This window comes from Dendrobium catenatum, unplaced genomic scaffold, assembly GCF_001605985.2.
Source record: "Dendrobium catenatum unplaced genomic scaffold, ASM160598v2 fragScaff_scaffold_1617, whole genome shotgun sequence".
In the NCBI taxonomy this organism is placed as follows: domain Eukaryota; kingdom Viridiplantae; phylum Streptophyta; class Magnoliopsida; order Asparagales; family Orchidaceae; genus Dendrobium; species Dendrobium catenatum.
The window spans coordinates 686,371-711,095 of record NW_021320079.1 but is presented as its reverse complement, the minus strand read 5'-3'; the positions used below and the strand labels follow the sequence as shown (position 1 = coordinate 711,095).

Here is a 24,725-nt window from a genome sequence, read left to right as displayed (position 1 = left end):
TTTTCCATAAGATTGAATTTACCATATAAATAAATGTGCATATAGATCAGCTCGTAATGATAAAACAAAAGTTTAAAAGTTATATTAGCAACATGGATTAGATTTTAAAGATAAATGGAACTGATAATTACTACATAATAAACCAGGTCAAAAAGCATAAAACAAGATATCTAACCGAAGAAAAAGGGCTGATAGCAGAGAAATACAAGCATAAACTGAGAAGACACAGCGATATGCCCATACCTCTTGAAAGGATAGTTAAGGATATCCATATGCCCTTATATTTGTTGGCATATATATCTGAACTATTTGGAAGGGACAAAATCCTTGAACCATACGCCACAATTAACTTACTAACTTCTCTGAACAGAAGTATGCCATTAGGAGACGATGAATCAAAAGTCAAACGCTGAGACTTGTTCAAGACAAATTCAGCCATGAACTTTAGAAGAGGAGTAGTAACCTGAATGGAATGAATTAAAATCATTTAGATGTTCAGCGACAGTAAGATGTAGTATAAAACAAACAAGATACCCTAATGTTTAAAAAAAAAAAATAGAATGCACCAAAAAGTTATTTAGAATTTATCACCTCGCATTGCCTCAAAGGATAAACTAACACTCCTTTTATATGTTCAATCGTCTCAACGGTTGGCATATTTAAAAAATGAAATTGAAATTGATTAAATATGGGGAAGACAAAACGGAAACAAGGCACTAATAGTCAGTGATTCCATTTCTGTGAAGCTAACAGACATTGCAGCAGTAGAGAAGCTCAGACAAGAATGGTTAATGAATCTATGGACAAAATTAGTGTGCAATAATTGTGTAAGATTAAGTATGAGCCACAACTTTTGATGATATGATTAGGTAAAATAAATTTGTGACATGGGCATCTCGCAGAAGATGCACCAACAGGTGGGGAACTGAATTAATGTGAATGAATGAAAATGAAAAGAGGTTGACTCTAGGAGAAATATTTTTCCTGAAAAGATTTTGATAATTAGTGATGACTATGATTACAATGATGCCAACCTCCCAAAAAAAGACGAGTACGGAAAAAAAAAAGGCATAAATAAAAGGAGTCATAAAGCAAAGGACCTTAATCAAAAGACAAAACCTATAAAATACAAAGGATTTTCTATTATACCATTCTAGAATGACTAAAATTATTTTTAAAAAGTGTCACATCTCGCGTGCGATCATTTTTTTTCATGCAATAATTCATTCAATATGAATGTCAATCTTAGTTGTTTTCATTTCCCCAAGCACGCCAGCACAATTCATTTTGCTAGTAGAAACTATTTGGGCAATTTCAACTTTTAATTGATGCATTTCGAACAGCATTTTCACAAATTCACATCTTTCGCTCATCATTTTCAACATATTTAGTCGGGTTGACCTCGGTGTAGTTATCAAGATCAACAATGAAAAATATGTTTACTTTTGTTGATGTGAACAAGAAATAAATAAGATTAAAAATAGGTGATAAAACATCGGTGTGGTGATAAAGAGAGAGCCATTTAAAATCAAACAATTCATTAATACTACTACTTACAAATAGAAAATTCCAACAAAGTTCTAGCATTATTAAAATCTTTAATGTACTTGATTTGACTTTACCTCATGAACAAAAGCCTTAAACTTTTTCTCTCTTGCATGTCCTCTTTGTGAATTCACACCCAACACTATACAATATAGTTCTACATATATTGCTCCAAAAGCTATCCTAAATGATGAAATTGTGTCCACTACGGATGGTTAATTCCATAAATATCTTCTGCACAAGCATGATAGAATTATATATGATGATTCAAGAATTATATCCCATGAATAGCAACAATCATTCTCTAATTTGATTGATGAATATCAAATATTAAATTTACTAAAGCTGCTTTTTTCTAATCTAGGCAAATTTGATGGAGACCTAGAGGTTTGAACTAATCAGAAAATACAAATATTATATATTGAGATGGCAGGCCATTTAGAATCATGAAACTCATCAACACAACCACTTATAAATTGAAAATTCCACTAAGTTTTTGCATTCTAACTATTTTTATTATACCTTATTTAACTTTATCTCATAAACAAACGCCATGAACTCTTTCCCTTGCATCTCCACTTTGTAAATTCACTTCCAACACTTCACTAAATAGTGCGACATATCTAGTTCCTAGAGCTATCTCAAATAATGAAATCGTATCCACTCTAATGGTTGATTCCATAATATCTTACGCATTAACATGATAGACCTATATATGATATTGTGAAGATTATGAAATCCATGAATCGCAACAACTATGCCCTAATTTGTTTCATGAATATCAAATATTAAATATATAAAAGTTGCATTTTTTAAGCTAGGCAAACTTAATGGAGATCTAAAAAATTACCGTCATTAGAAAATGTAATTGGACTATCTTTAGATTAGCAAATAAGTAATTCGATGTTGCCCATTAGAATGGAAAGTGCTCTTTATAATTTCCATTTAGCAGCTTGTTATTTTTAAGTCATTAATGTAAATATGCATTTGGTGATTTTAAGTCAATGTAAATATGCATAGGATGATGTTACCAAAAAGAACGAGGTATACACTCTAATATTAAAATTTCTTACTCTAATTCAATTTATTTGGTAGGGTCCATTCATTCCTCTGGTTTGCTATTTATTTGATTTAGTTACTTTATAATAACTATTTGCGACTGATGCTGGTTCCTACAGCGGGTCGCTACTTTATGAAATGTTCCTGTCAGTATCCTTAAGCAACCGTGATTATTTGTTAAACCCGTTATGATGATATTCTCTATAGGTTTCAACGATTATGTCAGTTTCATTCCATCATTTTGCGGCCATACCGATATATTCCATCATGGAATGGTTGCTAATGATACTTTAGAATGACAATTATTTCGATGGTTTGGGAGTGACAACTGATGCCAAATAAAAAATTAAAAATATTAATATTTTAGGCATGTAATTTTCAAATTACTTAATAAAATTATTCAATTTTCTCAAACTTGTATGCTTGTTGGATGTAAGATTTTTCAAGTATAGTGCAAATGCGACTAGAGGAAGTCTTCTCATTATACCAACATGAGGCCTATATTACTTTATTTTGGTGACCTTTGATCATGTTCTCTTTTCAATATCTTTTAAATTGATTTTTAGAAGTGTGATTGTTTTTAGTCGAAATTGCTACCAGGAATTTTTTGATAGCAGTATGATTCCTTAATAATTTCAAATTTTAACTCAATGATCAATGCATTATTATTCGGATATTATTCCCTATATTTTATGGCTTGCATGTGAATTCTAAATTTTGATCACATCACTTAACTACAATAAAAAAATCAGAGTTCATAATACATCCTCTTTACTTATATGTACGTTCTCAAAAAATTGTAAGACATACTTAAAGAAAGTCAATATTTACTTTTGCTTTCACCAGCATCAAAATTCGCCTTATGCCAAACAACTAGGTTTCAACATTAAAGCTTTCTTGGCTTTCACTCTTGTTGACTACAGCAGGCTATGATGGACTTGTACTAGCTTTTATAAGTTCCTTTGAACGAATAACCATTGACATCCATGGACTCCTGCCCCATTCACATCAATTCTATCGAGATCTTATATTGCATCATTGTCTCTCATTGTGGAGAAACAAAATACGTAAATTTATTTTATATGCACTTATGATATAAAGATATAAAGGCGCTATGTCCAGACATAATCAAAGGTTTAGGCTTTAGCACAAATCCATCCTAATACACATTTCTAGCACAGTCTAATTAATTGTCAGTGACTTTAAACCAATATAGACAATCTTATAGCAGTTTTATAGAATTACTTTGAAATTCGCATCCTTCTTATTAACATTGAGGCAACCCATAGCAATTTTTCACAGCAGCTAAAGTAAGGTCTGCCATACTCCTTTCGGATGAAGTCTGGGCTAAATCTCTGCCTACTTCTCATACTCACTGATTGAAATTATAAGCACAAATAAATAAATTTCGTTTTCAAGTAACGAACATATTTTGAGAATGTAAATAGCATAAATAAGAAATAATACAATGATAATGTTAATCAAGCATAACCTCAATTATCTCAAATAAATATATACATAACCAAAAGCATCACCTGAGGTGCATCCGTCCAATGAGCAATGGCCTTTAAGAGCAGCGGCATATGCGCAGGATATAACCAATCAAACAAAAGTCCATATGTCCTCCGACTAACAAAAATGAAGTAACAAATTAATTAAAAAATTTATTTGTTAAATTGTAAGTGAGGTAATGATATATCATTCTAAAATAAACAAAAAGAAAACAAAAATTATAAGGAAAAAAATCACCTGTTTGTTGCCATTGCAATGCCTCTAAGGTCCCTCATTAAACCAATAAATGCATATTTCACTGAATCAGTGCGAAAAGCAGTATCTGGAGTTGCTTCGAGCCCTACCATAACCTGCAGCAGTACAAAGAATAAAAGATTAAGGCGATTGTAAATGGATCAGGTTGTTAACTGGAATAAAGTGATATTGAATTAATGGACTACACTTTAGAAAATCTTCCAGGTTAAAAGTCAATACAGATGCAAAAATAAAGAGTTCGATACACATCATAGAAAGCATCAGCGCCAACAATCCATTATTTGAACTTCATAAATGAGAATTTAACTAGAAAAAACTTTAATACCTGTAGAAGAGGATCCATTGAAGACTTAAATTTTATAGGGCTATCTTCCATGAAGATCAAGTAACCAATAGTGTAATAGAAGGTTGTTCTACACCGCGAGCATCTAAATTCCTCCAAAAAGGGGAAGTTTTCCCTCTGAAATTTTTTACAATTTTAGTAAACAGTGTAGAATTATTCGTATGCTTTCTTTAAGAAAAGAAAGAATAATTAGAGAACAAGAATTTTTTTATGTTACCGTGTGATTCCCAATGATAAATTTAACAGTATCAAACTTAAGCAGCAATTTCCCAGTCATATATCTGCAGTCAATTTCTCAATTAAAGCACTAAAAGGATATTATGGTTAGACAAGAAAAAAGGAAAAAAAAAAAAAACTAACCCGGATGCAAGCTCAAAGAAAAGGGTCAACGTATGTTCAATAACATCCTCACTCTGCATTAGTGAGAAACAGTGATGCTTTAAAATTAACACTGATAACAAATAGTTAAAAGAAGAGCACAAAGGGACAATTACCTCTGTGTAACACTTGAGATTGGTAACAATTTTTCCAACAATGGCATTCAGTAGAACTAAATGATCGTGTAAACCAAGAAGCTCTGACAGCCTCGAGTATAACTGCTGTTGCATGTAAACTACATAAGTTGGAAAAGAAATTTCACAATGTTTCAGTAGATATTGAAATAAAATACCTTTGATGAATGCATGGCTTGATCACCAACATAAGATTTACGAAAGTTCTGAAAAAAAGTTATAATGGCTCGATCAAGTCTTTGCTTGCTTATTTCCCCATATCTCTGTAAGTGACTCAGCAGTCAGTTTGTAATCTTGTATGCAAGTAACAAATAATTATAATAATAAATTTTTACCAGTCACACAACTTCAAGATAAAGCAATCTACAACAAACTTTGTTAAAAAAAACAACAACAAGGATAAAGCATTTGAAAGAATAAAGCATGTCAAAAAGTAATTTCAATACGAGTTTTCAATGTGAAAAGACCATATGTAGAAAAAAGTAAAGATAAATTATATTTATTATCACCCCGGTATTCCAAGGATTGGCCATAACTTAGGACTAATTTCATAATATAGTGTACTAAGCTAATTGCCAAGCTCCAGTGGTAGATAAGATTAGAGAGTGTCACCTTAGATGATATGATCACATAAAATGTCAATGTGGGCTCCAAAAATTCAGCCCCGGCCTCCCCGCTCGCTTTTCTTTTTATTCGGCGAGGGGAGTTTTAACTAATAAGTTCCGAGGTAAATTTTGGAAGGCAATGAGTTTGTAGATAAGACACTACCACGAGATTTCGCCCTCATTTTGTGAGGACTTTATGATCTGATTTCTGGTTTCCTATAGGCGCAAGCCCCTATAGTTAATTACCCTTCCCGATCACGAGAGAGAACTTTCGATTAAGGCTAGTCGTCAATCAGATACGTATAGAGATACGTGCATCTGGCATATAGTAGCAGCAATGAGTTTGAGATTGGATAAGTCTGGATATTTGGATAGAGTTGATATTTAAAACAGAAATTGCACCATCTTGCACTTAAAGCGGATGGTGGTGGAATGGATGATAGGCCCGATCAAGATCCCATGGTTCCGTCGTACCGGGCTATCGTGGTCCCTGGTCTACTTAGTCAGAGGAGGTAGTCGACCCAACCTGACAGAAGGATCCTTGTCGGCAGCCATGGGTTGCTTCGTCCAAGGGTACCTTGTAGACCTGGGGTGGGTATTTGTCTAAGGGGACAAATTTGAATCCACCTTAGCTTACAGTCAAATTTAAATATCTTGAAATTTGGGATTTGCGGAGTTTTGAATTTTTTGGTGGAGCTTGAAAGGCATTTGAAAAATATTTGTGAACCCCTCCGGTTGAGATCTACATTCAACACGGCCATCATCGGGGTATTTGGGGTCATTTCCATTTGATTGAACCTTGTCGACCCTATCAACTTATCGATAGGGGATCGGGTTTCTCGTAGGCTTTATGTTTTGTTCATGAATTTTCTTTGTTGAAGGCCGAATATGAATGTACAAAATAAATATTCTTGTCAACTTCGTAACCGCATATTTATCTGATATCTCGAACCCTGTCTACTCCTATTTATCTACTTAGGAGGATCGGGTTTTGTAGGCTTCATGTCTTTTGTTTAGCGAATTCTCTTAATCATAGGCCTTGAAGGCCTAATATGAATGTAATAAAATAAATATATCAGCCGTCGCGACTGTATACTTGTTTATTGGTTCGAACCCTGTCGACTTCTATTGACCCGTATAAAAGGATCAGGTTCGAACTTGAATTCACTTATTGACCCGCACAGCATCCCTAGGCGTCACGTGTGTACCAATGACACGCTCGCTGGGGCCAATGCGGGTCGAGATTGTACTTTTCCCCTCGTGTACCTATGTGTATACAAACTACGGTGCACGTGTAAGGGGTATTTTGAAATAATTGTAGTTGTGCAAATAACTACCATTTGGATGCACACAACTTTTCATTTGAGAGCTTATACACGCCTTCTGTCCGCTAGTACGAATGTTGCGGATCCGGTGGCGTGACGTTGTAAGTTGTAGACGACTTCTGTCTGCTTGTATCAGTGTTGCAGATACGGTGGCGTGCGTCTTGATGTTGACTCCCCCTTTCTCATTCACCAGGGAGGACTTTCTGGATTTTGAAATTTGTTGCTTTGTAGATAACTCTTTATAAGATGATCATTGTAATGGATTTGTTATTCCCGGAGTTTGTGGGCACCAGAACTATTTTCTTCTTAAGTATAGAACTAAGAAGAGACTTTGGAACACCAGGAAGTTTGGTTATAATTTATTTAAACATTTCCTCCCTTCTGCCAGGGGGTGTCCTTTTTCGTACATCGGGTTGCTTTTGTACCCGGTGTACTGACAGCACTTTGATCACCACTGTCGTAGGTGATATATGTACTTGTATCCACAGTGATTTGATGTGCTTACGATATACCCACTGTTGTTATCCACAAGCGGCTCGTGTTTGTTTGTAGGGATCCGTTGTATTTGCTACGACCTCCTAGAGATGTTCATAGAAGACCCACTGTTCCCACATCATGCCCACCTGTCACCAATCTCAGGTGGTTTTGCTAATTGTACTTGTTTACAGGGGACGGTCTTTGACTGCTGGCCTCCAGTATTGCTATCTCAATCAACAGGCTTATGTGGGGATTGTTGCAGGAGTTCACGCATTGAGGTCTTGTAACGTACTTTCACTATTAACCATATAAATGTTCTTGTAGTTTGAACTCCCTCGTGTGTGATTCAAGCTTTGTTCTTTGTATATATTTGGATCCAAATTCAGTTTCATTCAGACTTGAATTCATCAAGTTTACAAGTCCCCACTTGATGTCGTATAGCCCGAGTTCAAACATGAGCTCGAAGTACATGTTCAAATTGATTGTCCAGGGTCCTCTGAAGTTTTACAAGTTTAATGTATGTTCGTATTGACTTGATTATGGTTTCAGTTTTATTTTATTTATTTGGGTTTGAGCCTTGATTAATCGTTTAGATTTTGTTCGTATTCAAGTCCTCAAGTCCACTGTTCTTCGTACAAGTCCTTTGCTTATTTAGTTCAATCTCTGCGTACTTTTGTTCGAGTACAGGTCTTCTATATTGTTGCCCAAGAAGATCTTCAAATTGTTCAAGTCTTTGTACATTTCAGTGAAAATTTCGGCAGCACCCCAACATATCCCCGTTTGGGAGAAAATAGGGGAGCTGGGCCTTCCCACCACGCTACTCGAGTGTGTATGGTAGGTGTCCTCAGTCACAGCGGCCGTACAAATTTTCATCCCACCACACTACAAGAGCGTGTATGGGGCCTTCAGCAGTAACCCGTACATCAGAACACCAGTAGCTCTCCCCACTACGCTATAAGAGCGTGTATAGGACTCACCCACCTCGCCATATGCTTCGCACCGGGCTCCCTCCTACCGTGCTACAAGAGCGCGTATAGGTGGTTCCCCGGTCCGCTGCAAACGTCGAGAATGGGACTTTGGAACATCATACCTTTGTGTAGCGGTGTCGTCGGTGATGTCGGTATCGAGGTCGAGGTCAAGGACCGTCCACACCACGTTACAAGAGCGTGTATAAGGTTTACCCACCTCGTCGTACCTGTCGCACCGAATTTCCCCCCACCGTGCTACAAGAGCGCGTATAGGGGGTCCACTGGCGCGTCAAGCGCGTCGAGGACGGGGTTTAAGTTAGAAATTTATACCTTGGAGTCCGGCGGGGAGGAGTCGTCGTCGGCGACTATCGGCTCGGTCGGCTCGAGGATCGAGGCAGGAGGGTTTACAATTAATGATAATTAATTAATAATTTAATTATAACTAATCTATCAATTACATTTAATTATAACTAATGTTATTTAATTATAATAACTATAATTGAATAATAATTAAATAATTAATTAAAATTAATAATATTTAACTATTCAATCATAATTAATTTAATTATTATTAATTATAATTAATATTAACTAATTAACACAATTAAAATAAATAATCTCTCCCTCTCCACTCTCTTTGGTTCGACAGATTTGCGGGATTTGGCCATAGAAGCCGACGGGAGGAAGAAATTTACTCTCACAGATAGCGAGCTCCCGTTGTTGGTTCTGAATCAAAATGTCGTAACTTCCAACCGGACAGGAAAGGGAGTGGTAGAAGGAGCAAAGTCGGACGGGAACACAGGAGGCGGCGAGCTCCCGTTCTTTCGTCCGATCAAAATGTCGTAACTTCCTTTCCAACAGGAAGGAAAGTCGTATAGGGCGCGAAGTCGAACAGCCAGGAAGGAGTCGAAGAAGCACGTGTGAGGGAGAAATTTATCTTCACAGCCGTGAGCTCCCTGTGTTGCTTCCGATCAAATGTTGAAACTTCCGATCCTACAGCAGCGGAAGTCGTCGGGGGAGCAAGGTCGAACCAGCCACGAAGGAGATGGAGAAGCAGCACCGAAGGGGAGAAAGTTAATTTCACAGAGAGCGAGCAGGGCAGAGGGCGGCGTCGGAGTGACGGGAAGAAGCGCACGAAAGGTAGAAGGTTATCTTCACAACCGGCGAGCTCCGATCGTGGCTTCCGATCAAAATGCAATAACTTATGATCCGCCTGGGGAAACGTCGAGGGAGGAGTCGAATAGCACCGGAGAAGCCGGAGATGCAGCGGAAGAGAGAAAGTGACCTTCACTGCTAGTGAGCTCCCGCGCTTGCTTCCGATCTAACGGTCATAACTTTCGATCCAACCTGAAGGGCACGTCGTCGTCGAGGGAGAAGTCGAACAGCACAAAAGAGTCGGGGTAGCGATGCGTGTGAGGGAGCGAGGGAATGAGAGGAAGAGGTCGAAGGCCTCTTTTCCTTGGCTCTTTAACGACGCGAGGTCGTGCGTCGTGGGAGAAATGTCGCAGACGTGTCTGCGACGTGCGGCGCAGAGATTAGGTAAGCATTTTTTTCTTTTTTTTTTCTTTTTTTTCATCGTGTAGCAGGTCAATAGTCAGCCTTCCGATGACCTGATTCGGAGAGTAAATATATGAGATTTGATCTATGTTAAACAAGATAGTGGTAGACCTAGAAAAACTTGGTTAAAACATATTAGAAATGACCTTTTCTTTTTATAAGATTTGAATGAAAATTTGATTCTTAATATGCACAATGGAGAAAAATGATTTATGTTGCCGACCCCATGTAGTGGATAAAGGTTTGATGTTGTTGTAGGCTAATTGACAAGCTAAACATGACCAATTACCAAAAATCTTCATGTAAATGAAGTGGTCCATTAGTGGTAAAGCTGGAAAACATGAATTTCACCATCAATTAGAAATAGCCTGCATGAGGCAATAGCAATAAAGGTTGTTAAAAAAAGTTTGTTATTCGCATACAACTCATGTTTAGCTTGCTACATAGCTCGTGTTTGATTCATTCGTTTAGCGAGCCAAACACTAAAAAATTATTTGAGCTCAATTTGTAAACAAGCTGAACACAAAAAGTCCTTTGTGCTATCATGTTCAACTCATTTTAGGCTCAAAACTAATAAACAAATAACTATATAATATAAATAATATACTTTTATTTATTTTATTGTATCATTTTATATTTTTAATGTACCGTGACTTTGCCTTTTCTGTGGCTTGGCAACCATATTTAAAAAAAAAAAGACAAATTCAATTCATTTAGCCCAACATCATTTGAAGCTTGTAGTTATACAATTTAAAAATAATAAAGAACACAGATCTATTGCCTAGGTCAATTCCCTGAGTAGTTGAGCTTGTAACCATGGATCATGTGGGAGATTTTGCAAGTAGTGGGCCCTGCGGATGTATTTTGATCATGTTAAAAAGATTTAATAATTTTTAAAAAATCCTTGGCAAGATTATAATACCTCGTATTGAGTTGTGTGTGTGTATATATTTATGACAATGAAGAAAATTTTCAAAAATGAGGAATAACAATAAATTAAAAACAAGCCAATTACAAACAAGCACCCATCTCACGCAGGCTCAACTTGTTTACACCTTTAATCAGGATCATTACATACAACAAAATGCAGTCCTATTGGCTTTGAAATCTTAGTGTGTAACTACAAGGTTAATGTTTAAGCACTTGACAAAAAGTTTAATTACAGTAAGGCTTAGAAACAAGGAAAAGTAATAAATTGTTAGGGAAAAAATGAATCTTTACCAGCCTTAGAGTTAAATAAAACAATATATTTTCAGAAATTTAGAAAGTCGACTCTTAATAAGACATAATAGAGAAAAAAAATTCATATAGCTGACCCCACGTGGTGGGATAAAGGCTTGATATTGTAGTAAGTTGAAACAAAAATTCAGAAAGAAATCTGATGCCTTGCAGATGGGGACATCGACAGGAGATTCCGGAGCATTTATAAGAGACGACACCGGAGATCGACGGCTACTAATGATTATTTGTATTTGTATTTTATATATTACGCATTTATTTTCAGTTTTTCCATTTTTACCCTTGTGGGTATTTGTTTGCTTTTGTAGCCCAAGGGGAATACTAGACTTTTGTACTTGTTGTCATGTGGAGCCTATTTATATGGCTCTTGTATCTTGTATGAGGTTGATTATTATGGGATAAAAAAATTTTGCTCTTGTGTTCTCTTTGTGAGTTCCTTCTTGAAGATCTCTTGGTGAGTTCTTTGTTTGAAATCTCTTTGTGAGTTCTCTAGGTAATTATTTTTTGAAATCTGAAATTGATTTCAATTAAACCTCCCTCCCATCCCAATTAAAACTGAAATCTATTTCAGTTTTCTACACATAGCTCTCTCCCCTCTTCCCTCCATGCCGCCGGCCCTTATTGGGCTCCCTCCCATTAATTCCCCTCATTAAAGATTTAATTGCAATCAAAGCTTGGGATTCAAATTTCAAAATTCTCCCTCCAAAACCACTTAAATCTGAAGTTAATTTCAGATTTCTTGAAAACTCCCTAAATAGTTTTCTAACCTAGCCGCCCCCTCTCATCCCAAGCCCCAACGCCGGCCGACACCTTTCCCCCTCCACTTCAATGTTGCATGGCGGATCCCGAACTTGAATGGGGACTTGTGTTCGACGCCTACGGTCATATCAACATCCTACGATCTCCATTCTTCGACGTGGGATTTGAGCACGACGACGCCATTGGAGATTACTTGGAGCGAATTCTCCCCGTCCTGGTGTCCGTCATCGACCGTCAATTTTCATATTACACTTGGATCATCAACAGTCATCCCACCGTACCACCTCCACCTCCGAGTTCCTTCTCAACAACGACGTTCCTTGGTTCCTCCCTCCTCGTGGCAACCTCATTTCTAGCGTGGACGCTCTTCCGCCGCTCAACCTAGTTTCGTAGGAAAGAGAGAGAAAGACCTCAAGGTGAACAACTCCGTATTAATCGTTGGATTCAAGTTACTAGATTTTAACTTTACGTTCTCCTTTGTATTTGCTTAAATCGTACGGTTAATTTCCTTGTAATTTCTTTGCCTAAGCAAGTGGAACACAAAGAATTTTTATAGCCAACTTTGAATTGACGCATGCTTTTATAGGAGGTTAAGCTACTAGTAAATTTTCTTTCATAATCTTGTGTAACTCAACCGTGCATCACATCACTTGCTCCCACAATCAAAATTCTGCACGATTGAGAAAATTTGGAAAATAACTCTGAAGTTGCCGGAAACCAGAACTCATGTCACAGTCAGAGAGTTGGACAATTTTCTGACAAAACGGTCAGACGAAAATTTAATTTTCATATGCAAAATTTGGATAAAAGAAGATGCAGCAACTCCTTGAAAAAAATGTCCAAAGTAGCAAGAAAAATGATAGAAGCAACATTTCAACATAACAAATGACCCAAACTTCTAATTAAAATGTAACGGGGCGTTGTTTGATCTATTAACAATTGAATTTTTTTTTGGGCAAGCCCGTCGAAATCATATCGCATCAGAGTTCTAAATTAAAAACTAATCAGCTAACAAAATTGGATGTGTATATTGAAATTTAAATAATACATTGCTTTCCACTTTTTTTCAATCACATGAAATAAAAAATGGAAACCAATCTACCAATCTTTTGATGAAATCTATCTCACAGTAATAGATATTCATAAAAACGATCAATTGCAAATATGCTGATATGCACATTTTAAAGCTGATTACGTAAGTTACAACAATAAGAAATTGCAGGATAGGCATCTCTGATTACGTAAGTTACAACATCTCTGTTAAAAAAAATAAAATAAAAAATAAATAAATAAAAAAGAAAAGAAATCATATACCTGGGCGTGCAAGCCACTGTCTACAACATTAATCAACTGCAAAACACGAGCTGCAAGTTCAGCATCTATAAGTTCCTGTGATTCCATACTGAAAACGGGTGGAAAAAAAAGATGTTATAGCTTCAAACTTCAACCATTACATAAAAACCCATTTATAAATAACCACATACCTACAACCAGTGGTTTGCCTAATTTTAAGAATAGCAGCAATAATGTGAACAAGCCACGCAAGTTGTCCTTCAATTATAGCCAGCTCATTGACATCAACGGATACAGTTGATCTTGCCCTATCCTAATCCAACAAATAAATTAAACAGATAATAATATAAAAAATTAGAAAGAAGATGACCAGGAAAAAGAATATATCCGCAGACTTAAAATGAAATTATACCGTGTAGGCCTGGAGGATAGGCTCCATGATCTTTAGAATGTATAGACTACTGCTTTCATACTACAATTTTAAATTAAGAACAGCAATTAATAAAATTAGTATCCTAACAAGGAAACAATAAGGGAATGATTTTTCCAGCAGCTCCTGAAAACTAAACATCAATATTGATGAGAATTGAAAATCAACTCCAAGATATCAACCTGGAATCTACAAAGGTATGGAAAACACTCAAGCTGGTCTTGAAGAAGCTCAACATTATCCAATGGATTCTCAGATAGATCATCAGGGAAACCAGCCTGAAGTAAGCAGTTAGCAAAAAGAAGTAGTTGAAAAGCTAAATACCTAAATCAATGCTCTACCTGGATAGAGTTGAACCTAGAGGTGATGAAACCTTCGGTAATTTTAGGAACAGTTTCATCAAGGAGACTTGGTGAGTCACCCTTCAGATAAGGCACAGATGTCACCAATCTTGACCAAAGTCCCAGGAGATAATATACACTATTGCTGGCCCACTAATAAGTAGACATCAATGAATTAGAAAATAAAACAAAGTTTCCCAAAAGAAATTGCTAGCTTATATTCTGATATTTAAAGAAAATATGTTGAAAGGCTATTCAAACCTGCCAAGATTGCAATGATTTAGTAGTAAAATCTGCAACCAAGCGTATCCATTCACTATAGATTTCCACATTCAAAAGCTCTGACAGCTGAAGGATGCAATGAAGCATTCCCAAGAGTGATAAAAAATGGAATTAAACAATACCAAAATAAAAATTGGACAAAAAATCATAGACTTGTAACCAAGTTCAGTAAACAGAATAAAAGTGCCACCTGAATTGCATTATCAGGTACCAAAATAAAGGATAAGCTTTACCCTTATTCGAGGGTTCAAGTTTTAAAATGCTTTAAAAAAGTTAAATTCAAAGAATTTTATCAAAATCATGATTACTTAAAAAATTAAAACCTCAAACACCCGCCAGCATTTTCCAGCTGAAATAGAAAATTGCAATTCATCTTCGAGACAAGAGCAATTAGTGAATTGTTATGCATCCTTTCACAGGTAGTTGTGATTCAAATCTGAAATTATTTATTAAATGGGAATGCAAATCATGTGTATTGATGTTATTTTATGTCTTAGATCTTATTTCCTAATTCATTTCAGTGAAAAACTTTGCTATGATGATAATGGGTTTTTTTCCCTGGTATTTTGACCTAACCTTTAGATTTAGTTTATTTATTGTTGCAAGTTGTTTCAATTCAACTTGATTCCCTAGCTAAGTCATTTCCGATACTTTGTTATAGTACATTTTGTCACTAATTTTGAAAACCCACTATATGGTAACAAAAATCTGGAGTTGGATTTGGGGGTCACCTAAATGACTCCATGTGCTTTTCCTGTTTGGAAGCATGCCTTCTACAGCTTGAAATTACCCCGGATTGTAGCAAATTTGGTTCCATTCCATATGTGCCATTCATTGGATTCTCAGGAGTATCCTAATCAAGCAACAACCTTCCATCTGAAGTGTACCCTTATTCGAGTTTGTATCAGTTTTTGGATCTTGATTCTATGATTTTCAAATTTTAATGGGAGATTTGGTCAAGCGTGAATCGCTAAAATAAATTTTTCATTTTTTGGAATTTGTTGCTTTCCACTATTCCAAGTGCGTTGAACAGAAATTGATGACTCCGAGGAAATTCTTACTTTGAGTCCTTCATGAGCTATATTTAAGACCCAATGCATGTAAAATTAATTGAACTTTGAGATATGAAATAAAATTTTCAATTCTCCTCAACTCTTGCAAGTGTGCTGTTGCATTTGGATTCTCCGAGCACTTCACAAGTTTTGATGACTGCTTCCAAAGGCAGTCTTCATGTACTGGTGTGAAGCTGGGTCATCTATTGGTGAATCTATCCTTACTCTTTCTATTAATTTATTAATCAGCGTCTATGTGCGTGATTGAAATTTTGTGAAGCATCTGAATCTTGCTGTTGCTGAAGTTCATATTTTCTCTCACTTTTCCTTCTTAGATTTAAAATTTTGACGAGAATTGTTGGAAAGGAAAGTATGATTCATAGTGCAACTCTTTTCAACTTTTCCTTGTCTTCAAAAGAATAAATTAAGAGTTAGTAACATAGGAATTGCGATTTTTTATGTGTTCATTGTGCATCACATCCAACTTAAAATTAGTCAAACCTAGAACATTAATGACCCTCTATCAGCTTGCAGATTGTCATATGTCCAGAGCGGGATTTAGAGCATTGCAAGGGCATTTCCCTAGTACGAGAGAACAATGAAGATTTAGAACTAGTGTACCAATTATCATGCCCAAAAGCAAGAAAGGAAAAAAAAAGAAATAAATAACGAGTGCATTGGCATTGCACATCAAATGGAAAAACTTTTTAAGTAGAGCATAGGCAACAGGGAAAGAATCAAGCAGCAAACTTAAAATTCACATGTACTGTTATTATGGTTTTCTTATTCAAGAGATCTGGACTGTACAAGATGAACCAAGACTTTGTGGTGCCCTCTCTTCTAACAATTTCCAAAGGAAACTAACATGGTAATCATTTGTTAAAGACAAAGACCGGAGAAGGCCAGGCCACTTGTACCTAGCCTTGCTCGAGTACATTTGCTCCTCAATCATCCTAAAGGATAAACCATGAAGAATACATAGAAAGGAATTTATGCTGTTCAATTTCATGATAGGTGTTCAGTTTTTGTCAATTAGCAGGCTTATGCTTGCTTTTACAACCTATTATAAAACTGAACAACTAACATTCCCCTACTAAAGTATGATGGACGAGGCACTAAGGTTAAGCTTTATCACCGCTAAAACTTCCCTGCTCCCTGCCCGTTACTCTTTAAATACTTCACTTTCCTTAAAGGGTGAGAAATGATGCTTTTAAGGGACAACAAGGCAAACTGTCAAATTTTCAAATCAGTCAGAAAGTAGTGCAACAACTGGGAAATCCACTTTCTTAATGCATTGAAAGAGTGGGAAATTACTGTTCCATTTTAATAATGAACTGAATACTAATGTTTCAATGGAACTATGTAATTCTTTTACAAAATGCTCACCAATCACTTTGAGATAAGATGGGTCGCACAGAACTAGGAAATGTTTTGGTGCTTCGGTGTATATTTACAAGCATTCATTTAACTGCTTAGGATAAATTACCACAAAGAACAATAATTTAAGATCATGAACGATCACCTCAACAAAGAAAGCACGCTTGATTTAGAAGTATATAATTCTTTGGTAAGGCAAAGCCTGATGGAAATTGAAAATGCTTTATCAAGGTAACAACTATAGTACAGGAAAACTAGAGAACCAAACTTCCAGGAATTGATATGTTTTCAGAAGAAAATATAGCGATGGCAGATACCTGATAATTCACCTTAAAGCGGCCAAGAAGTCGGCAGAACTCATGATAGTTATGATGATCAGCAAGGCCTGAAGATCATTAAATGCATGACAATCTAATTTAGTTACTTGGAAATGGGCTAAAGCCACCGGAACACATGAACACATGCTTGCATGCTTTTAAATAGCTGCATATCAGTAACTGGCCATAACTAGGAAAAATTATGACTAGAGCTACATAAACCACATGATTCAAATAAGAAAAAGTGGAGTTGCTTGTCTATTCATGTAGGCTTTATTATCTATAAGCATAAAAAAAATAAAAAAAAAAAAAAAAAAAAAAAAAAAAAAAAAAAAAAAAAAAAAAAAAAAAAAATATTATCTATAAGCATCAATCAACAATGTTTAGAGACAGTTACATCCACATAAGGCTAATTGCAACAACAACAACATCAAGCACTACGTGGGGTCGGCTATATGAATCCTTTTTCTCCATTTTGTCCTATTAAAAGTCAAATTCTCGTTTAAAACTAATAAAGAAAGGTCATTCATAATATTTTCTAACCAAGTCTTTTTAGGTCTCCCACTACCTTTCTTAACATAAGTCAAATCTAATACCTCTACTCTCCTAACCGGGTCACGGAAGGCCGCCGTTTTATGTGACCATCTAAGGTGACTCTCTCTAATCTTATCTTCTACTAGAGCTACTCGCACGTACATGATCATTTCGTATCCTATATCTAAGGGTAAAGCCACTCATCCACATGAGCATCCTCATCTCTGCCACACTCAACTTAGTTATAAGCTTCACTTTTAATGGCCAACATTCAGCACCATAAAGCATTGCAGGCCTCACCACATAAGGCTAATTGCAATAGCAAAAAATAGAAGCATAACTTCGATGCACAACAAATGACTTCAATGCACAACCTAGGTAGCTGGACTAGAACGCATGTCCATGAAAATATGACTCTTGCACTCTGTGTACTTAAGGACTATGGTAAAGAACAAAATTAAATTAAACAACTATCCGCTTCAAAACATATGAAAGCAACAAAGAGATTTCAGTAGAAGTTTACAAGAGATGAAGATGAAATAGAAAACATGAACCTTGGCCAATTTGAAGTATTTCTTTGGTTCCTGCCATCAGATGAGCCAGGAATTTTGAGCGAGCAGAATCATCTGGAAATAATGACCGTCTGACAGAAGCAAGCCGAACTAAACATTCCAAAGCCTAAACAAAACAAATAAGTCATCCAGAAAATGAGACTTCATTAGAAGGATAATCCGAGGACATTAAAATCAGGAAAACCAACTTAAGGAGGGAGAAACCAAAAGAAAAATAAATACATGTCACACTATAAACAAAAGAATGCTTCTGCATAAAGAAAAAACAACATTGTGCAGCGCAAAGGATTCCAATCAAAGGAAAAACTAACAAATTTCCTATGTTCTCGGCTCAAATACAAGTTCCAAATGAAATAATGAATTCAAATAGAGCACTAAAGATTGCTGAAATATAATAGATAAAGCCTCCAATCATAATGGAAAACATTGCAGATAAAAAACTTAAAGATCCCAACAGCTCTTCCGACATATCTATAAATTACTAACCGAAGATATTATAGCAACAATATGATAGGAAACACTTGTAGTTTTCAAGTATTTCCTATCAATATTTGGAAAACAGAGGGAAAATAGCAGAAATTCTGCTGTCTACAGAAGAAAACAGCAGAAAAACAGAGGGATTTGAGTGGAAATCTGAAATAAAACCAAGCAAAACACTTGTATTTCACTAATAGATGAATAAAAACAGCAAGATACACTTGATCCTCAATTCGAGAGGAGGATAGATCTCTCCCAAATCTCTAGACGCCGCTAGAGCCCAAAGAAAACCTAAATCTAAGAGATCTCAAATTTCAGCCAAATTCAAGATGCCCAAACCCTAGGAAAAACAACTATTTAATGCATACAAATCAAAAGGAAATCCCTAACCAGTCCCTACATTCAAATTCCCCTCTTAATTTCCCCAAAAAAGGTTCCTATTCGGCTCCCGCAAGGCAAGCGGTGCGCGCGGCCTCCGCCTAGGCGGAAAAACTCGTTGTTTTGTGTGTTTCTCGTCTGAGCCGGTCCCGTGTGGACCCGTTGGACCGGTCCACTCGACCGGTCTAACACAATATCATATTAAAAGCTTAGTCAATCAAAAACTTGACAAGAGGTCTATTTTGGCAGTTATCATCTGCAAACAATCCAGTCCTTTTTTTTTTCTTTGACCCAATAGTTGTCATTCATGTATTCCGTTGACGGTTACTGGGCAATGTTTAAAATGAAGTAAAATACAGTTTCAAGTGAAAAATATCCATCTAAATTGAAAAACACCAAATTGATCATAGATGCTTACCTTATCAGGCAGTGAAATTCTATAAAAAGAAATATTTTCAACAAAGAAGAATCTGTGTTGCATGCACACAGGACAACAACTGGATATAGACATTCAAAAATCTCTGAAGAAAGAATGAATGCATGATGCAACAAAGCACAAGCAAAAACTGAATACATACCTCATTTGAGAGAGGAGGTTCAGTGGTTCCATAGTAATCGAAAAAAATTTGAAGGGTTGAAGAATCTTCTAAAACAGACTTCCAGGAAGAAGGAATCTAGAAAAAATGAGCATCAAGAAGCATATAGTTTAACATACACATTAACAAAATGAGATTTATAGTTACAAACTATAAAGCAACTAGGTAACAATGCCATGGAAAGAAATCACTTATAGACCAACCCTAATTTTACATACACATCAAGTAAAAGCATACCTGGACCGTTCCAAACTCTTCAGAACTCTCATCAAGGGAAGTTCCAACAAAATCAAATGACAAACACCGCAGTGCAAGGGATAGTGTAAGTTGCTTCAACATACTTGAGACTGAATCAATACAAAATTGCATGAAAGTTGTGAGAAAAATGTAATGAAACAAACCAAGGAAATGGATTAAAAGTACTTGGGTACATAATAAGACAAATGGACCTTGCATATTTCCATCACTTTTTAGCTGACTTAATGATGTCAGAGATATTTGGAATATCTGGTAAAGTGACTGATCTCTAAAGCTTGATGCAACCCTTCGATGATGACTGAGCGGCAATCCAGTATTTGGCTAATCAAGTTGAAGAAAAAAATGAAACCACAGAAAGGGTGTAATATCAATTAAGAATTAGATCAAAGAAATATTTTATTCATTAGAACTAGCATATCATGGGAAGCCATTAAGTCAAATATTCTAAGCCACATTCGTTGCAAGGAGACAAGCACATATTTTACTTTTTCACAAGATTTTCAGAATTGCTGCATCATGCATATGACAAGTTACAAGGCCAGCTGCTAAAATACATTTTTTGTTTAAGAATATAAGCATAAGTATACAACAACAACATCAAACTTTTATCCCGTGGGGTTGGCTACATGAATCCCAACAATATAAGCATATGTATGCCAACTTTTATTTCATAATTCCTCCAGGCTCAAGCTCTAAAAGACAAGTTATTGCGGTAACTTTAACCCAACAATTTGGCTTTAAAATAGCATGCACCATGGTATGTGTGTGTGACAATTCCAAGTTGATGAGGAAATCGGAAGATCAACGGCTACGATCTAGAGCTTATTTTATTTTATTTTTGTCTTATGTACTAGTTTATCTTATATTACTGTTTTCCCCATTTTACCCTTTGGAGTGATCATGTAGTGTTGTAGCCCGAAGGGCGTTTTAGTCTTTATTATTTTTCTTTTCATGAGGCCTATTTATAGGCTAACTCTCTTGTATTGTAGGATGATGAATGATTAATGGAAATTTTATTTGTTTCTTCTTCTTCTTGCATGAGAGCTAGAGAGAAGGGAGAGTGAGCTCAAGGTGAGCAAGTGCAAGGCCCACCAGTCGTTGGAAGAGTCCGCAGCTCGTGGTTAGTTTACATCTATCTTACTTGTGTGTTCTTCATCTTCCTTTCCCCAAGTCAATCGCCGGCCACTTCAACCTCCCCACCACCGATGACTCAACCTCCTCCACCATATTCATCTTCTAGCTCCACCGCCTAAATCCCACCCACCTACCTAGCCACAACCCACCACCTAGCCGCCCCCTTCCCCCTTTGCCGCCGGCCCCCTCATTATGATGATTTCAATCACCATAATGACTTCCTAATTTAGCTCAAGCATGAGAGGGAAAATTTGAATTCATTTGAAATTCAAATTTGAATTTCAAATTCTTTCCATATAGGGAATCCCAGATTAAGAAAGTATCAATCATGAATTCAATTTCAAAATAAATCAAATTTGATTTTTTATTCCCTTTCATAATCTTCATCGCCTATTTGGAAACTCCCATATTTCCCTCCCCAATCCTCTCCACCCTCATGATGCTGTCGGCCCCATGATGGGCTTCCCCCCATTAAATGCTCATTTAATCCCTCAATGCTAATTGAAATTTGAATTTAATTTCAAAACATTTTCCCTCCAAATCCACTTAAGCTGAAATTAATTTCAGTTTTCCAATTCCCCCTCCTCTCTCTCTTGGCCGGACCCATGCCCCTCCTCCCCACTTAATTTTCCTTCCAAATCCAGGCCTAAATCAAAGGGAAATTAACTCCAGCTCTCCTCCATTGCTGTCCACACAGTTTCCCTCCCTCCCTTTCATGCTCACGTGCACCCAGTAGGAGGAAACAGCTGAAATTCATCTCCCTGACTGGCTGTCCAGATTTCTGGACAGAGGCTATTTGCTGTCTTGAAATTTTGTACGAATCCTGCATGCTGTCCAGGGATCTCCATCCTTACAAGTTGCTGTCCAAGACTCCTAAGACCCAAAACCTGCTATCCAGACTTCCTCGGTACCGTCCAGACCTCACGAGTTGCTGTTCAAGACTCCTAGGACTTGAAACCTGCTGCTCTGGGTTGCTGTCCAGAATTATTTCAAGTGCCGAATTGCTGTCCCGACCCTCATTGCAGCTGTCTCGGGGTCCCTAGCTGCTGTCCAGTCATTTTTGGTGACCTCCTATGGCTGTCTCGCTATCCATAAGGTTCCCCATCGCCGTCCTGAAGGCTCCCAAACCTCAAGTTGTTGTCCACCCTTCCTCAAATGCTTAAGCGACTACGCCGGAGTGCCGCATTTGTCATTCCCTTGGTAACTTTTCTTCTTAATCTCATATCTTCTTAATTCACCTTCCAATTGTGGTTATAGTTTGATTCACAACGAGTCTTGTTGATCCCTCTGCTAAAGCATAGTAATTTAGGGAGTTGAGTGAAGAATGGATACATCACAGTACTAATCTTATTGTTAACATTGGGATTTATTGTTGAAAACCATTCATGTATGCAACATTAGATTAAGTTGACTGTCTTACGATCTTAACTCCTATGCATGTAATTTAGCCTAAGCTGGTTTTATCGCCTTATTGTTTTAACTTAGCGTTTAAATCGTCATAAGTTTTATTTAATATTGTTCTTGAAATATTAAGCGTGCAATTTTCATTAACTCATCTTTGCATGTACGTTTCACATCACAAGTTCATCTATGACCGCATGGAAAGTTCTAGACTTAATTATAACCAGCAATGCAACACAAATGAGATTGTAAATTCATGTCAATCATAATCACACTTAACAGTTACCACTAATATGTTATAAAAATCATCAACAACGTAACTCTTACTCGGAAAACATCTTTATTAGTTAATGACATCAACTTAAGAAGGGTTTTTTTTTTTTTTTTTTTTTAAAATTTTTTTTTTTTTTGAAGAGAAGCAGCTTAGTTTTCAATATAACATAAGATCAATACAATACATAAAGAACCTGTCGTAAGTTCTCCCTATATTATGGCTTTCTTCCTACTAGCCTAAACCAAGTTGATTAATAACCGGCAAAAATTATTCAATTCAATCTTTATGTCATTCCTCCATCATGAGATCGGGTATAGTTAACCTAATGCAGCAGGCCCCTCCCCACCTTTGTCTTTCATGCATGACCATGTTTTCTTCACCATTCACTTATTCTTGCCATACTCCTACGAGTTTCATTACATGCCAAGATTCACCCCCAATGTGGAAATTTCTTTTAAAAATTGTGAATTGTTCACAAGAAAACGACTCCAAAAAGATGCGTCCTTTAGTAAGATCAAAGAGCCTTCATTTCTACTGCCAGAAAAATAATCCCAGTTGTTCATCTCTTATTTATAATTTATATATAAATTTTCCTTTATTTTGAGCCTAAGATAAAAACAAAAATAAAAGGTAAAGAACTAGCTCTACCCATCCTTATTTACTTTTTCTTTGCTCATATCACTCGATGACTCAAAGTAATTGGTATTTTACCTCTCAATATATGCATCCAACTGCCTTACCTGAAGAGGGGGGAATCTTAGCACCTTTCAAGTGGACACAAATTCTCCAAGTTAATGATAACTCATGTATATCATTAAAATGAAAGAAGTAAGATCATCGATCAAATTCAGCACTACAAAACTATAATAAAATAAAATCCTTAATTTTCTCAATCTTTGCCCATGCAATAGTTCATTCAATGCTAATCACGAGCATCCATGGTGTGTGGTCGCTCAAAAAAAGCACCAATCCACACTTTGAGCTTGGGAATTCTCCTTTTATGAAGTGGATTAGGTTTAATTTAATCAGATTTCATCTTATGCTCATATTAGGATTTATTTTGATAGTCAACACTTTCTATGGGCACAAGCACCAATAGTTAATTATCCCTATTACTTGCAAGAGAGCTCTTTCAATTAAGGATTGTTGCCAGCTTAATTTTAGGCTTAACTTACTATTTAGGTTTAAATAGAGTTTATGGTGGATCTAGGAGAGAACTAAAGTAGTCACGATCAAGATCCATAATTCTGTCATCAAGAGAATACCAATGACCCCGACCTACCAACAATAGAGGATAAGAAGTCATAATATCAAATAATCTAATTAGCAACCACAAGTTACCTCCTCTATGCATTCCAAGCAAACATGGGTGAATGTACATAAGTTTTAGTTGACTTTTATTTTTAATTTATTCATATGCTCATTAGCAAAAGTACTTAGCATGCTTTTAAGTTGGCCCCTGATTTATATCAATTGAAAGGCAAAAATTTAATTGAGAAGGAGCTCACATCCATTGAAAGACCCAAGCTTTGACTGATGAGTTTTTAGCATTGTGACGACCTGAATTAATGTAGCTAGATGTTACATCAACCTCAAGGCTCAATTTTAATTGAGATGGGCCTTAAATCTATTGAAAGGCCAAAATTTTGATAGAAAATATGGGTTTGTGAGTTGTCCAAAAGGTAAGGGCATACAAACTCAACTTTCGGCATGCTCGACTACGAAGTTTACAACTCAGATATTAGACTCAGCCAAAAATATAAGTCTTACAACCATGCAATATAAGCAAGCAACCCACAAAATTAGGCCAAAATAAGATGTAAAGATATTCTAAACTTTAATAAGAGTATTTA

The 24,725-nt window shown here is 36.3% G+C and overlaps 1 protein-coding gene across 4 annotated transcripts in view; it reads right to left on the bottom strand.

Annotated features, from left to right (window-relative positions):
- The window catches only part of LOC110093130 (exportin-7-A), a 58,051-nt gene that overhangs the window by 9,415 nt on the left and 23,911 nt on the right, over positions 1 to 24,725 (bottom strand). For 3 of the 4 annotated variants that reach the window (XM_020817920.2, XM_020817919.2, XM_028701016.1), the window contains 19 exons: positions 20,255 to 20,384; positions 20,043 to 20,152; positions 19,788 to 19,883; positions 18,337 to 18,460; positions 17,249 to 17,316; positions 14,482 to 14,568; positions 14,221 to 14,373; positions 14,062 to 14,157; positions 13,862 to 13,921; positions 13,641 to 13,762; positions 13,471 to 13,558; positions 5,385 to 5,489; positions 5,209 to 5,313; positions 5,075 to 5,127; positions 4,932 to 4,995; positions 4,697 to 4,831; positions 4,354 to 4,466; positions 4,140 to 4,233; positions 244 to 463 (listed from right to left, as the gene is read on the bottom strand). In XM_020817920.2, coding sequence (XP_020673579.1) covers positions 244 to 463; positions 4,140 to 4,233; positions 4,354 to 4,466; positions 4,697 to 4,831; positions 4,932 to 4,995; positions 5,075 to 5,127; positions 5,209 to 5,313; positions 5,385 to 5,489; positions 13,471 to 13,558; positions 13,641 to 13,762; positions 13,862 to 13,921; positions 14,062 to 14,157; positions 14,221 to 14,373; positions 14,482 to 14,568; positions 17,249 to 17,316; positions 18,337 to 18,460; positions 19,788 to 19,883; positions 20,043 to 20,152; positions 20,255 to 20,384 — 2,023 coding nt within the window. The remainder of the gene's footprint in view (positions 1 to 243; positions 464 to 4,139; positions 4,234 to 4,353; positions 4,467 to 4,696; positions 4,832 to 4,931; positions 4,996 to 5,074; positions 5,128 to 5,208; positions 5,314 to 5,384; positions 5,490 to 13,470; positions 13,559 to 13,640; positions 13,763 to 13,861; positions 13,922 to 14,061; positions 14,158 to 14,220; positions 14,374 to 14,481; positions 14,569 to 17,248; positions 17,317 to 18,336; positions 18,461 to 19,787; positions 19,884 to 20,042; positions 20,153 to 20,254; positions 20,385 to 24,725) is intronic. The other variant, XM_020817921.2, reaches the window with a different exon arrangement.